The sequence below is a fragment of the Typopeltis vanoorti genome, chromosome 1 (assembly GCF_054136105.1).
Source record: "Typopeltis vanoorti isolate ZY-2024b chromosome 1, IOZ_Tvanoo_1.0, whole genome shotgun sequence".
Taxonomy (NCBI): domain Eukaryota; kingdom Metazoa; phylum Arthropoda; class Arachnida; order Uropygi; family Thelyphonidae; genus Typopeltis; species Typopeltis vanoorti.
Genome location: NC_143549.1, coordinates 88,702,899 through 88,719,989, shown reverse-complemented (window position 1 = coordinate 88,719,989; position 17,091 = coordinate 88,702,899). Strand labels below are relative to the sequence as shown.

Genomic DNA, 17,091 nt, shown 5'->3' with positions numbered 1-17,091 from the left:
AATTATTAATGCAAAGAAACATTGCTCTTTGTCAATGATCGCTATGCGAGAACTCGTCAATGGTTTTTTTTTTTATTGTATTATCATTAGCGAATGGGTGTTCATGATGTTGTAGAAACTAATTTTTGCGTTGGGATTATTGTCGTTGTGACTGATTTGTTTGTTTTGTTGGCTGAAAACCCTTCTACCTTCATATAATACTGGATAAAATAAAGCAAGTAATACAGACGATTTTTTTATTGTAAACAACGCTTACTCAGCAGATACTTTGTAAATATATAAGTCAAAAGCTACTTTGATAGCGCAGCTGAGAGAGGGAAAGGTCTCCGAAAGATGCATATCATTGTGGTTATTAAAAGAAAATCACCAGCTCTCGCTGTTTTTTCAAGATTTTTTTTATCATGGGATCAACCTTTCAGTTTGTTTTCTTTTCCTCATCTATGTAACACGCCGTTTGATTTTCAAAATAAAGAATATATACTCCCCTTCGCCGACGAAATATAGGGTAGCTTTACAGTCAAATAGTGTTTTCATGTTACGTTCAGATTAATTTTGTATAATGTTGTTTGCTGCTCTTGATATTCTTTTTTTTTTTTTTTTTTCCCCTATCAAGTGCTGATATTTCCAACATGGTAAATTTGTTTTGAATCCGCAACTGTTCTTCATAAGTAAAGTGCCCTTCATGTTTTAATTTATTCATTTATTTTCACCGCTTGTTTTTATATATACTTTTAGCGCTTTTTGAGTTAAATATATAATTTTTGGATAATTGAAAAAAAAAAACAAATCTTTCGCATGTGATCGATTTAGCAAAGATTAAAAAAATTAACTTATAAACTGATAGTTTACGACCGGGATTATTATGATTGTGATTTACCTTTTTAATCCGAATTTAGTAGGATAACTTAAAGACTGCTAAATATTATTTCTGATGTCAACTATATCCTGTTTCTTTTAACCTGGAAAACAAGAATGTAATTATACCATTAATAAGCAAAGTCACATTCACTCTGTCCTCCCTTTCTTTAAAACTGTGCTATTAAAACATTGTTCAAGGTCTGGCTGAGAATGGTAACTAGATCAGGTTCTATTCTAACCTGTTAGTCAGGTTGTTACTGACGTTAAGAAAGGATGTATATACGTTTTGATAACGTTAAATTAAATCAAAGGTCGTATATGTCTCTTAATATATTTCGGAGATTTTTCTTCCAAATGATCCCCGCCTACCCAGAAAACGCGACCGCGAGGTCACCATCTTATTATAATGACTGTCGTATGATTTATTTGTTAGGAAGCTATTTAAGTCGATAAGATTCGCTTAATCGACAACGGCCTCGAAGTTCAGAGCATTTTTAATATTTTGCTAATAACATCGTTTATATCATTAAATTTTCGCATACAGTTTCTTAATAAAAGAATTACTCTTAATTGTAAGCTACAAGAAATACAAAGTTTTGTAAATGCAATTGATTTTCATTATGAATATGAACCGTGGCGTTCAAGGAAGAAACAAATGAGTGTAAAAATATTCCTAAGAACATTATTTATAAATAAAACTATTTATGCATATATTTTATTCATTAGCAAATAGGAAATATTTAAAAAAGAATGCTTGAATTAAATGAGAGAAAAATTTGACGAAATTATTTTGCTTGCATTACAAACAAAATTAATTGGACTTATTTTGGAAATAATATAACTAGGATTTAATGCTCAGCTTGTGCACTGGTTAGTAATTGTTCTTTTCATAACATTACCTCCCTTCCCAAACAAAGAATGTTCCCACCCCTTTTGAATTTTTGTAAATAACTTTTATTCTGTTATACATAATTATTACTAGCTCAGAGGCATAATTAGGAACATTAATTGCCAAGTACAGTAGGAGTGGATAAGGCTTCACGGTAGGTTTTTAACACACGGACCAAAACAGCATAATACATAGTTTTCCACAAAAACATTAAAAAGTATTTTCGTTGGCTTGATACAATGAAAAAAGTAATAATATTATTATTATGTGATACCTCCAGGGAGTCCAAGGACTCATCGAGGGAGAGTGTGCCAACAGCATCGAACGATTGATCCCTTCCAACTACTAATGCGCTCAAACTTGCTTAACTCTTTGTGAGCCATTAGTAGCAGAGGTTCTACCAATCGACCAACCTTTGCTGGCAATAAATAATCAATTTATGGGGAAAAATAGAAACTATAAGCCCTACATTTTCTTAATGAAAAAAAAAATAATAGTATTAAAAATTGACATTGTATTTATTAATTTGTTACAAAGCAATGTAACTGTCATTTCCTTACCCCCCCCCTCCAAAAAAAAAAAAACGATTTTTCAGGTTCTATAAATGTATTCAATTCTGTGTCCTTATGTCTATGTTATGATTATCATATTAACATCATCACATTGTAATTAGGTAAAGCTAGAGGTCTCTAACTTGATTTGAAAGGTCTGAATGCTTGACATGGAAGGTAGAAAGACCAGAGGTCAGAAATGAAGTTTTTGTGTATAGTTTAGCATGCTGCACAAAGGATGTATTTCTCTAACTTGATTTACTATCTAGCCCAGCTTGAAGTGATCATTTGAGGTGAGGAGCAGAGCTCCATTTAATTTCTGGTATTGTGACCACAAAAAAAAAAAAAAAAAAAAAAAAAAAACCTTAATTTTTTGGCATTATTTTAACTTCATTTCAATTTGCTTCTTATTTTCTGCACTTCCTCTTTTTTTCATTATCTCCTCAGGCTTGTTATTTTTTTCTCTTTTAAGCTTATGTACATGAAAAAAAATAATCTAGGAAAAATATGGGTAGGACAAGTCAAATTGTCAATTTGAAAGTGATTATTTTAATATCATGACTTCTGTATTATTAACATCATTTGATTTTGATTCATAAAGATAACATTTTGCTTTGTTGTTTTGGAAGTTATGGTATTATTGCAGATTTTTCCATCTAGCATAGTAAAACACGATTCCAGATTAAGTGCATATTAATCATTACAGAAGATGTAAGTGTATGTATTAGTTTTACCAAATATTCCATTCCATTTTTAAACTCATAATCAAGAGATTCCTGAAGAAGAGATTGTCAAAATAAGGTATGGAAGGCCATGGATTTTGCCATATGTTTTTTTTGTTAAGTTAGGATTGCCTAATATGAGCTGAAGGGGAGTGAAATGTAGAAAGAATATAGTATCTGAATTTGAATCATCTTCAGATTTCTATGAAATTTGGCTAACTCACTATCACAGCCCCATTTGGATATCAGATAAATTATTTACTGGGTTAAACAGTATATTATAATATTGGAAGTGAATGAAATGACTATTTAGAATATTAAATACTTTATATGTGAACATGGAAATGGAGATAAAATTTTCCCAGGTGTTGAAGAACTGACAATGCTATTAATCCAGTTGTTTGGGGAAAGTTCTTGCAACTAAAAAAAATTCTTTTAAAAGATCAGTGAGTACAATTGCATATATATATATATATATATATATATATATATATATATAGACTAGTTTATATTTTTATATCATACTTGTTTTATTCTTGTTTTAATCTTTTATCACCTTGGCAAGAAATTACTTGACAGAAAATTATATTGTTGTTTTGATCCAGACTGGTTTTGACCTTTATTGGTGAGATTATTTATGAAGGTCAGCATTTTTTTTTTTTAGTAATCTTTTATCACATTTTTAACAAAGTAAGAAGTTAATGAGGAGGATGCATCCTGATTGGGAACACAGGGCATTCCTTATCAGGAGGCAAAGCGGGAGGGAGTATACAACAAAAATAGCAACATCCAGCGGTAAACCCTTGGTATGACTATATGTGATAGCTTGCTCACTGATATTTGTTACATAAGTGATATTGCTTGCATGACCTAGTGGGTGGTGCTTTTGTCACATCACCAGAAACAGGTGCAATCAACATGCCATCACACATAACAGTAAGAAAGAATGCTGTCATGCAGACGACTGGATATTTCTCTCTTGGTTATAGATAAGTTCTCTGTTATCATGAGAACTTTCATTTCCATAGTTAGTCTCCCATATTGATTACCTTTCCTGTGTTCTTTGAACTAATTTGCATCAGCAGATTAACTTAGTGAGGACAGGGCAAGGAGCTGAACTAATTTGCTGGCAGTTCCATTTTCCATTGCACCCACAAGCTCATGACAAAAGCTAACTATATATTTTGTCCCATCGGTCTCCTCTCTCACATCAGATAGCTTTAAAATACACTGACCCTGCCATGAACCCTCTCCTGCCTTCCTGCAGAACTTCTACTCTTGTTGGTTACATTTCTTTCATTATCATCAACAATAACTTGTAACTATATTTACCTCCACCCACCAAGTTTCACTTATGTTATAATGCTTGGCCAAGTCAAAACTAATCAACATTTCCTCCTTCTATATCAGATATTAATATACATAGATTGCAATATCCCCTTGGGTCTACAGGTGTACTTGCATCTTTAATGACCATCCCATTCAGATTTGAGACCTATGCAGTAGCGAATTCTCCATGCTTGCTGCGCAAGTTAATTAATTGAGAAAGAAGTAATACGTGTATTTATTTGTTAATAAATGCATGCATTTCTAAGCATTCCATTTAGGCTTTTATTTTTGTAGACAGAAGACGTTTTAAGCTTGCGCAACAATAATTGAGTTTTGCATTGTGTATCGAAAGCCGACGGTAGTCAAGCTACCTTGGCTTGCTCGGTTGTGGGAGCATCCAGGTCTTCGCTTCAGTACTGTGATTTCATGCGTGCACATAGCCATTTCTGCTCCCTCCACATCATCTCACCCTGTTGCTTAAACAAGAGCCATATGCAGTCAAAGTAGCTCTAGCCAGTGAGCTTCAGCTAGCCTTTACAAGTGTGCGTGTTGCTTGGAAAAATTAAGTTACAACCAACTTTTTATGACGATGTTATTGACCAGTTCATAAAGAAGAACCGTGGATTAGAATTCGTATTCAAGTAGCTAAATTGAAAAAGATAGAATATCATTTGTAAAATAAATGTTGTGTTTGTATGATTAATGTACATAAATTTCTAAATACAGGTAACCTTCATATAACGCGGAACTTATACAATGCGGTCTAAAATTGTATAAGTACCTTGTTGAACGCGTACTTATACAACACGGTTCCGATAAAAACATGGTCTACAAATTGTAGTAACCTTTTATCTTTTCACCGCACGACTTAATAATCAAATTTTATCTTCGTTAAATTTGTGTCTGCCCGTATCGCACATGTAGTTTAAGTAGTGATATATTAGGGGAAATACCCTTTAGCACACATGTACGTCAGTGGTTACCATATAAAGTCTTTATTAAGTTTTAAAAGAGGTAAACCGTGAGTAGACATAACTATACATAATAAATAACGGAAAAACTCACGTAGAAATATTATTTAATAGTATAATTTTCGCCTGTGTGTCACAGGCATCTTCAGTACAATTAGGCACAAAAATTAAACATTAACTGACAATTCTAAAAAGCGTCACCTAAGTAGCTGGTGTAAGATAACTAAAAAGGTCAATAACTTTCCTAAAAAAAAAAAAAAAAAAAAAAAAAAAAAAAAAAAAAAAAAATTAATACAATAAAAAGTGTTAGGAAAGATTAGCTGATTTGTAAAGTACTATCTCCCATAAAGGGGATAGACGTAAGCCGTCGGATCTGTTTAAGTTAGGAGAATGAAGTAGAGTTTCACATGCTTCTTTATAAAGGCGTTCCATGAGAAACTGACTTTTGTGAAGAACTCTTGTCTTTCTCCAATGAACTCTGTGTCTAGTGAAGATGGCATGTTCTGCAAGTCCAGACTTTTCAGGTTTAAAGTATTCAATATAAGATTGGTGTTCTTCTAGCCGAATGGAGGCAGATCTTCCCGTTTGTCCGAAATAACATAATCCACAAGAGCACGGAATCTGGTAGACACCTGGATGATTAAGATGTGGAAGCTTGTCCTTTGGAGAAGCGAGAAAGGTGGAGATTTTTCTAAATGGTCGAAAGGCAACAAAAATATTCAGTGGTTTTAAAATTTTTGCTATACGTTCACTGATGCCTTGTATATAAGGGATGGTAATGCGCGTTATTTCCTCTGTGTTTGAAGAGGGAGACATATTAAATCTACTCAAAGTTCTTTTAATGAAGCAATTCTTATAGCCATTAGATAGAAAGGAAGAAGTTATATATCGTATTTCTTTCTGTAAAAGATCGTCTGTAGAACAAAAGGAGTGGGCCCGATGAACCAGTGTTTTAATAGTTCCTGCCTTTTGACTGGGATGGTGATGAGATTCCGCATGGATATAATGGCCTGTATGAGTCTTCTTTCTATAAACTGAAGATGCCTGTGACACACAGGCGAAAATTATACTATTAAATAATATTTCTACGTGAGTTTTTCCGTTAAAGTCTTTATTGTTGAAAGTTGTCTGTTTTCTGCCATGAAAGCGCATTAAAAATCATAAGTGTGTTCATCTCAAGCTGAGATGAACTCAGCTTGAGATAAACACACTTTATTTTCTGGTGAGTTACATACAATATGTAATGCTTGCTTTTTTGTGTAAAAAATTATTTTTATAATAATGGCCACAAACTGCAACTAAAGGGAAAACCAACATTGAAAACAAAATTAATTTCTCTCGAAGCAAAATATTCAACATCTTGGATCGGTTGAAAAATGGAGAAAAACCAGGAGTTTTTGCAGGGACTTTGAATTTAAATGAATCAACAATTCGAACAATCAAACAAAACGAACATAAAATCGAAGAAAGTGTTTATTGCTGGGTCAACGATAAGTGCAAAGCGCGTTGCTCGTGTACGTGATATTCTAATGGAAAAATGGAGAAATCTCTAATGATTTCAATAGAAGATTGCACCTCAAAAGAAAATTCCTATGGATGGAAATCTTATTAAGCAAAAAACTCTTAAAGTTTATAAACATTTATAGTGCAGATCAGGTGTTCAATGCGGATGAATCTGGGTTATATTGGAAAAAAGTGCAAAAACGCACCTATATTTAGAAAAATGAAAGATCAGCTCTTGGATTCAAAGTTTCCAAAGATAGAATTACTCTACTGTTTTGTAGTAATGCATCAGGTGATTACATGACAAAACCAGTGTTTATTTACCAATCCTCAAATCCTTGTGCTATGAAAGATTAAAATATGCACTATTTTATTTTGCCTAAAACATTTATGCATTATGTGCAATGAAGTTTACATACAATTTGTAATTTTTATACTATGTATTTGTTTCATAGTTTATGTTTTCTTAACTTACATGAATTACCTGAATTAAATAAAAATATATTTCTTGTTGGATATGTCAGTTGTTTATGATTAAAAAAAAAAAAAAAAAACGATTTCGGAACATAACCCTGCTTTTTCTATGTGATCTGAGACTCGCATAATATGATTTATATAACACAGCATTTCTGCAGAACCTAACTTCTGCATTATACGAGGGTTATACATAGTTGTAAATGGTCAGTAATTCATTATTCCACTAATCAGACTTCAATCACACCTCTCATTCCCTGAATGATAACAAGAACAAATGTGAATTTTAAGACCAGCATTCACCCCTGGACCTGAGAAATGACATTGAATATGTGTGATTATTCCCAGTTTCATACTTGATTCAAAGGCACCATCACACAGTTTCATCTGCTATTACCCTATTTGAGATAGTTCCTAGTTTTCTTGATTTGCACCTCAGTTCTCTCTCACTCTCTAACAATTTTTCCAAACACCCAACTCCAAATTCATTTATGCAAACCACCAAATATAATGCAATCAAACAATGCAAATCATTCTATGTAATTTCTTTCCTCTATCCAGGTCACTCCATACATGCAAATACATGAACTAACTTAATTGCAGAGTAACTTGTATATTAGCAAATATCAACAGTTTTTTAGTTTCATTACTTTTAAGCATTAGTATATCTTTATATAAAAATATTAATAGTTGACCTCCATGAGGTCCATAGACTCATTGCAGAACTCTTGCTCAATTGGCAATTTGTTTATCATACTGACTGTTAACTCATTCAGTGCACACTCTGACAATGCATTCCATTTACCCATCATTCTTTGCATAAAAATTACTTCTCACTATCATTTCCACTGCACTTTTGCACAACTTTCAGGAATGGCTGCTCATTCTCTCCCAATATCTTCTACTTTATGGGCAATCCCTTTTTCGTATGAATCCTATAAAATCCCCTCATCTGAAGTGTGTTCTCTGAACTTCAGGCTCTTTCACCCACCACTCTTGATCTAAATTGTTATACACCTGCAGGAGTATAGTTTCAGGAGATAAATATTTTCCAAAATAATTCTACAATATGCTTCTATAGTGTTGGTAGGATATGAAAGGAAACAGTTTTGTGCTACACATAGCATCCTTATATATTCGAAATTGCATATCTCCGACTATTATGATTTTATTTACGGCTTATTAAGAAATTCTTCATTAATTCTTATAAACTACTTCTTAATAATTTATTGCTAAGAAATTTATAAATTTTTATAAATTTGTTACCAATTTTAGCATTGAAAGTTGTTAATACTGTTTTATTTATTTGTTATTATTTTTAGGCTGTAGAGATGTTCAAGGCAGGAGTGTAATTATCATTTCATGTTCTTGTCTAAGAGACGATGCATCTGTAACACCATCTCAGCTGGCTCAAATGTTTATGTACTTTCACACAATTCCAAAGTATGTGAATTAAAATAATTGTGACAGTATTATTTCTACATTCTTGTTTGTATATTAAGTTACTTTACATCGTGCCAAACATAGTTTCACACATTTTTAGCACAGTAACCTTGTGTTGTACAAAGGTGGTTTGAAACATTCTCGGCCTAATAATGAAAAAATAATTTCAAAATTATTTTTATTTTTTAACATAATCTCCCTTAAGACTAATACATTTATTCCAGCAATGCTTCAGTGCCATTATCCTGTCCCCATAGTGATTCTCAGTAAGATCTTCAAAATACTTCTCTACAGTTGCTATCACCTCTTCATTCGAAGAAAAATGCTGACCAGCGAGGAAGATTTTTAGTTTTGGGGAAGAGATAGAAGTCACAGGGAGCCAAATCTGGGGAATAGGGTGGATGTTCCAACAGTTCATAGTGCAGATTCCTTAATTTTCCCATTGCCTAAACAACTTTGTGGACAGGTGCATTGCCCTGATGAAAGATGATTTTTTTCTTCTGCAAACTGGGTCTTTTCTCACAAATTTTTTCATCTAGTCTGGTAAAAAGATCAGAATAATATTCTCCAGTTATTGTTTTACCCTTTTCATGATAATTAATAAACGAAATGCCTTTAGCATCCCAAAACACTGATGCCATGATCCTTCCTGTTGATGGAACCAAATTTGTCTTATTTGGTGCTGAACAACCAGCTTCTGTCCACTGTTTGACTGCTGTTTGGATTCTGGTGTGTAATGGTAAATCCAAGTCTCATCCATAGATTAAATCAATGCACAAAATCAAAGTCAGTTTTATTCTTGTTGAAAAACTCCAAGCACTGTTCAGAGATTTTCATGGAAGTCTGTTTTTGATCTGCTGTGAGCAAGTGCAACACCCATCTTGCGCAAAGCTTTTTCATTTGCAATTCTTCATGCAAAATATATCCTACACATTCTTTTGAAATGCCCACAGTCTCAGCAATTTCACGCACTTTGACTCAGTAGTCATCCAATACCATATCGTGCACTTGATCAACGATTTCTGGTGTTGTTACACTTTTTGGACATCCTTCACGTGAATAATCTTTAAGTGGTATGGTCCCGTTTAAACTCTGCAGCCCATTTCTTAATTGTCGAAAATGAAGGAGAAGAGTGCCCATGAACTTTGAATGAATTTCTTTTGGTGTTAAACCTTCTTTTACAAAGAATTTTATAACCACATGATACTCAATTTTTATCTATTTCAACGGATACAGACAACACTTTTGCTTCAGACAGCTGTATAAAACAAACTACTTGATAGAATGACTTGCAATTTTACATGGATGTTTATGACAGACCTACCAACTTAGGGAAAAAAAAAATCTTTCTTATAGTGCTGCCATCTATGGTTGAGGCTGAGAAATTTTCAGACCACCCTCATACATGGCGTATAAAATTTGGCATTTGCTAGAAGAAGGAATAAGACTTGAAATAAGGCCTATTTAAATGTTTAGGTGGAGGGTAGATTTTCTGTACTCCACTGACTGCTGTGTTTATTTCTGTAAAACATAAATAATTTATTATTATTATTACGTGACACCTCCAGGGAGTCCAAAGACTCATCGAGGGAGAGCACCTACTCTACAACTCTGTCTCTACCATTCAATCCACCAACTACAACGAACCTCATCATCTACACCAATGCCATCTACCAACCACCATGACCACTAGTATTTTCACAGACAATCGCAAACATCCAATCCCATGGCGGGATTTGGATCCATAGCTTTTTTGGCTGGAGAGTGGATATGCCAACCACGCTGGCAAAAAATGAGCATTTTTGGGATTGCTGGGAATCGTACCTCGGTCAACTGCTTGGAAGGCAGCTATGCTTGCCTCTATACCACCATCACGTTTTTATTGGCATTGATTGCTGTTCATAATAACTGCTGCATAATCTTCATTACTAGTACTCCTATAGCAGTAATAGCAGTGATGTCCTCTTTGGCTGTAAAACCTAATTTTGAATCCCATCTGGGATAAAAAAAATAATAAATAAAAATATAAGGCCTTTCCAGCTGATGGTATTAGCTGGCTACAGAGATGGTAGAGTACCCCCTCTTACAAAATAGACAAACTTCCTTAAAGAACTTATGCACTGGCAGACATAGTTTATCAGACATTGGTTACCGATTGGTTACAGACGTTGGTTTATCATTACTAAAACTAAGTTTACAATGAGCCATGTTACTGGACTGCAATAGGCCATTGGACTTAATGCATAAAAATAATGAGTTACTCTGAAATTTACAAATGAATATCCAAAGAATTATTTGTTATGTTGAAAGGATTATAAAAATATTATGGAAAGAGTAGATTATTTGTAGATAAGTAACAAAAATTGCTGAAGACAGTCATTCCATTGATATTGGAAGGATTGTCTTCAGTCTTTATTAAATTTCTCTACTGATATTCAATAAATTTAACAAATGAGTGGTTAATATAGACCTAGCCCAGAGTGGGCCTCTTAAGATGAGATTTTAAACTCTCAAGGCACAAGAAATTATGTAACTTCCACAAATAAACAGAAATTGGTCGGGAGAATCAAGAGCTGGGGAAATAACAATAGCTTGTACTTTTTCTAGTTAAACAGAGTTAGAAATTATAACATTTATTACTTATATTAAAATCCATTAATTTCACATTATTGCTAATAAAATAATGTTTTCCATTCATAAGCATATTTCAAACAGCAACATGGAAACGAAGCAGCTTTTAAGAAGTAGCTCTTTCATTTGATGGTATTAGTTGGCTACATTACCACTTGGTAATATTGGAAGGTAGTGACCATGAAATGTATAATCAAATTAACCAAGCAAATAAGAAAACAGCAATCATTATGGGTGATTTTAATTATGGCAATATAGACTGGCATGATAAGATAGCAACTGGAAGTAAAGAAAATGAGTTTCTTGAGTTTTTGAGGAACAGCTACCTCAGGCCATATGTAACAGAGGGAATACAAGGATTTTTGAGGGTCTTGGATTTGATCATCTCATCAGAGGATGTTATTATAAATAAGGTGTGAAATCACCCTCCAGTTGGTGAGATGTGATTACCTGGGTAGTTGCTAGCAGTGTGAGTGTGTGAGTACCTTTGTGAGGAAAGGGTATATGTGGAACTACAAGGCTGGTGATTATGAGAAGCTCAGGAGACAGCTTGCAGGTGTAGCATGGAATGAAGAGTTGGCTGGAAAGGACAGAAATGCTGCTTGGGTGATATTCAAGAACTATCTAGTAGAAGCAATGTCTAAATGTATTCCAAGGGTCAGAAGGTTGAATAAGAGATAGGTATGAGATGGATGAATGAAGAGATTAAGCATGCGATGCAAAGGAAAAAGGCATTACGGAGGCAGCATAAGAAGAGTGGTAATAATCAATTCCATGAAGATTACAAAGAACAGGCAAGGAGGTTGGCTTTGTTGGTAAGGGTAGCAAAAGTGAAATATGAGCAGCAGTTATCTAATGAAGCTAAAAAAGAATCCTAGGAAGTTCTTTCGATATGGAGCCAGCATGGGGGAAAAAAAAAGATTATGTAAGGATGACATTGAACGAAAAAACTGTATAAGAACAATTGCTGCAGAAGATATAGTTGATAAACTACTCATATTTAATGAGTAGTTTATAAAGGTCTTTCATTCTTGTGAATGTGACATCATGGGCACTTTGAGAGCAGTTGATGATGAGCAGGAGAGACTGACTGTACATGAACAAGAGGTACATGGGGAATTGAGCAAACTTGATGTTAATAAGGTTGTGGGACTTGATAATATATCACCACGTTAAAAACTTGAGGTTTTTTTTTTTTTTTTTTAATTCATTGACCAGATATAAATAAATGATATACACAAATTGTCAACAAGTTTTACCAGTTATTCTGTCTGGACAAGTATAACGGTACACACTAATGTTTATTAGCAAATAAGAAGAATGGAGTAACACAGTTAAATAAATTAAAACTGACACGTAACATCATAAGCATGGAGAGTGGTGTCTCAGTTGTTGTTTATTGAGCGCGTTATATAGTTTTTAGCAAAATGAAATTCTGGTAAGCTGAGTGAATTTATTAGGCTTTTCCAGATGTCTTTCAGAATCATTCCCTGATTTCTGTTTAGATTTTCTCCCGAATGGAGTGGCTTCTTTGAAGTTTCTACATCAAAAATCTTCTTCTATATAAGGCATGGAGCTGTTATCCCAATCGATGGTGTGGTTAGAGATCGAGAAGCAATGGGCTAATCCTGTAGTATTGATTTCCTTACAAAAATAAATTCCTTCCACCAATAAAGTTCACGTTAGAGCTTGAAAAGAATAACCAATTGCCTTTTCTAGATACACTAATAAAGAAAACAAATCCAGCTCACAATCTATCGAAAACCAACAGATACTGGACATTACCTGCACTTCAAATCGTCTCACCATATTGCACAAAAACTCAGCACATAACATATATGCTTAAAAATAGAGTGACCAATATTATCTCAAAAGAAAAAGATCTCCTTGATGAACTCACTCTCATATGGTGGAGAGAAGGAAGAGGGGAGATATGATAGAGACCTACAAGTTGGTAAGGGGTTGCTATAGGATCAATGGTGGAGAAGTTCTACAGCGAATAGTGGGAGATCAGGGGAGAACCAGAGGTCATCCCTGGAAACTGTATAAAGAGGGTGTGAGTAGGGGAGTGAGAGGCAGGTTTTTTTCGTGCAGAGTTGTGAATGATTGGAATGCCTTGCCTGAGAGTGTGGTGTCTGCAAGGAGTTTGAATGTGTTTAAGACCCGGTATGATGAGATGTGTGTGAGATAAAAGGACCTCCTAGATGAGTCTTTGACTCCATGAGGTCTTGTTTAATAATAATAATAATAATATCTCAAACACTAGTAAACAACAGTTACCCAAAAAATATAATCAAAAAGATTCTTCATAGAAACCCTCCACAGCAACAACCTCCTGTTCTGCAATATACATTGTCCATCATCCCTTATGCAGGCTCAATTTCAACAAAAATAGTCAAACTCCTGAAGTCTTTCAACGTCAGAGTTGCTCTCAAACCTGTCAATTAATGTCATGTACATTAATGCCTTCTTCAAATACGCAGGAGTATACAACATCCCGTATTCCTGTAGATTAACTTAAATAGGCCAAACATCAAGAAGCCTGGAAATTCGATAAAAAGAACACATAGGGGACGTGAACAACAACAGAACAGATACATCTAAATGAAATATTTTTTTTGCTCATGAGATGAGTGAGGTTTATTTACAATATACAGTGATCTCCAAAAAAACACTCAGCAAATCAGAAAGAAATTTTTGGATCAGCAGAGATTCATACGATTCAAAATTTGTATAAATATTATCTAGTGTGATATAAAGTTCTCGCTAATCTGCAATTTGGTGGATCATTATCCAGCTGATTTTTTTGGGGGGGGGGGACAACATTTCCTGATGATCTGACCTTTTTTAAGTTCTTGGGTTTACTGCTGAATCCAACAGTTGAAGTTTTGGAGTTTTCATTCATCTTCATATAATTATTGTTCTTACCCCATATGCTTTTTTTGGAATTTATGCTTTTGCAACATCTTTTTAGGAAGTGTAAGTAATCTGCATCCTTTACTGACCTTCACTTATCATGGATAACCAGATACTGAAGATTAATTTGGAACAGATGAATAAGCAGTTAGATAGTACATTTTCTTTGATGAAATGTACTATAAAAACATGGTTTTAACTTTTAGCAGATACTATATAATCACTAAATTAGATAAAATCACATTCTTATGCTTATTAAAAAAAAAAAAAAATGAAGCAAGTAAAATAGATTTTTAGGTTACCATATGTGGAACTATGAAAATGGTATTTGAATATAATATTTGATACTTTGGAAGTTTATTTCCACTTGGTTAGACTATAATGAATTTAGTTTAATCGTTTATCCAAGTGTAAGCAAACAAAGTTTGCGCCTGAAGTTTCTTCAGGACTGAGGCAACTCATGGTAAAGGTGGACCAAGCTCTCATCACTTGTCTTAGTATCTCCCTTAATGCAAAGCACATCTCCTTGTGGACATGTATAATGCTATGCATTAAGGGAAGGGCCACTACCCAGACTGGTTTTGACTTTTATTGAGGTCCTGTTAGTGGGAGCCAGACCCAGAGGTGGTGATACTAAGGTGGAAGTAATGGAGAAGTCATATTTATCTATATGAGTTGCCAAAAGGTGTCTCACCTTATTATTAAGTTACTCTGGATTTAGAGAAAGATGTTGGATTTTTTGGACTTTGCATTATGGAAGATACTAAGACAAGTGATGAGAGCTTGGCCCACCTTTACCACAAGTTGCCTCAGTCTTGAAGATACTTCAGCTGCAAACTTTGTTTGCTTACACTTAGATAAAGGATTAAACTAAATTCATTATAGTCTAACCAAGTGGAAATAAACTTCCAACATCTAAATGACACTTGTTTACAAAATAATGCATATTTTCATTACTGTTAGAACAGTATTTCCCAAACATTACCGAGCTGAGGATGTTTTATTTCCATTATATTTTGCAATCTATCACATATGTTTATGTATGTAGATTGTTGAATTAAATAGTAATACCAGTATTACTATTTAATTCATATTCAATATATATATTTTTAATATCTGGTATCAGTTAGAAAAATGATCTGGACCAAGTGTGCCCACATATAAACTGTAGTTAAACATTTCTGTTATTTATTTATTTTTATCATTCATAGCTTTTGATTTTTGATAGCTTTTGAGATTTTAATATATTGATTTTTCTCTGTTGACTGCATACATGCCATATTTGAATGTGGCCTGCACAATTCTGCATTTACTCATACATTAAAATAAACAATTGGGCTGCTGTCCAAAAGTGTAAAGATATAAATTGAGGGCTACTCCCCATTCACCATAGCTTTACAGAATATTGTATTAACCATATTTTAGTCTATAGTGGGAGGAACTTTACCATTGACTGATCAGTATTTAGTCTGTAATATGAGGAACATAATCACGTGGCATATCAGCATGAATGTTGATTTTAAGGTAGTTACATAAAGTAAACAGAAATTAAAGTTGCATTCAGGTGTAGACCTAGAATGATATTTAATCATTTCCTAAATGCATTTAGCTGTGCTAAATAGCAGTAGACAATGCAGCACTTATTTCATTATTTGCCATATTATCAAATTGCAAAAATCATATTTGTTTTATTTCATTTTCTAGGAAAGAAGTTGTCTCTCAAGGGTTCTTTGTTTTAGTAGATACTACTGACTCAACAGATGATGTCTGGACAATTTTGGATGAAGCTCTGTGTTTACTAGAGGTTAGACTGTTTCTATGTTAGTTAGCTTTGATTTGTGTAAGAGTTTGTTTTTCATATTGAGAGTTTATTTTTCACTTGGTTAGACTATAATAAGTTTAGTTTAATCCTTTATCCAAGTGTGAGCAAACAAAGTTTGTGCCTGAAAGTATCTTCAGGACTGGGGTAAGGTAGTGCAACACTAGACAACTCGTTGCAAAGGTGGAGAAAGCTCTCATTACTCCTATCTCAGTATCTCCCATAATGATAGGAGTAATGAGAGCTTTCTCCACCTTTGCAACGAGTTCCCTGGTGTTGTGCTACCTTACCCCAGTCCTGAAGATACTTTCAGGCGCAAACTTTGTTTGCTCGCACTTGGATAAAGGATTAAACTAAACTTATTATATTTGTTTTTCATAGTGCAACTTCCCACAAGGGGGAAGGGGGGGGGGAGAAGTTTAGTTATTTTGAATCTTTTTGACTGCTTGTGTGATGAAAATCTCCACTACTTCATATGAATCTGGCTAACTCACCTTTAGTTGAAAAGCTCTTATAAAGGTTCTTTGTGTCCTAGATGAAATTTGAACCTAGGTATTTCCAACCAAAGGACGTCATCATTACTGACTAAGCTATTGGAGGCCTTTGGGGGGATATGACAGGGAGAAGCCAAGTAGAAATATTTTTCTTACTATTGTCAACCAGCTAGTGGACAAAAAAAAAACAGACATATTACACTGCTTGGAAAGAAGTTCATGGACACCCCTATAGGCAGGGTGCATCATGCCATGTAATCAGTCGTGTTTGTAGCCAGTATAAATTATAGGAATATGATGCTCCCAAGTCTGGATAAAATGGCTGTGAGAAGGGAACCAACGTACTTTGAAAGAGACATTGTGATAGGATGACATGTTGCAGGCCTATCTATTTGGCAAATTGTTGACCAACCCATATTGGGCCAACCCAGGTCAACAATTAGTGATACCATACTGAGATGGAAGTGCAGGGAGTCAACTGCAAGTGTTAC

General features: G+C 34.1%; 1 protein-coding gene across 4 annotated transcripts in view; it reads left to right on the top strand.

Annotated features, from left to right (window-relative positions):
- The window catches only part of LOC150110187 (puratrophin-1-like), an 877,727-nt gene that overhangs the window by 543,417 nt on the left and 317,219 nt on the right, over positions 1 to 17,091 (top strand). For all 4 annotated transcript variants that reach the window (XM_090398282.1, XM_090398290.1, XM_090398300.1 and 1 more), the window contains 2 exons: positions 8,620 to 8,740; positions 15,992 to 16,091. In XM_090398282.1, the coding sequence (XP_090254408.1) occupies positions 8,620 to 8,740; positions 15,992 to 16,091 (221 nt within the window). The remainder of the gene's footprint in view (positions 1 to 8,619; positions 8,741 to 15,991; positions 16,092 to 17,091) is intronic.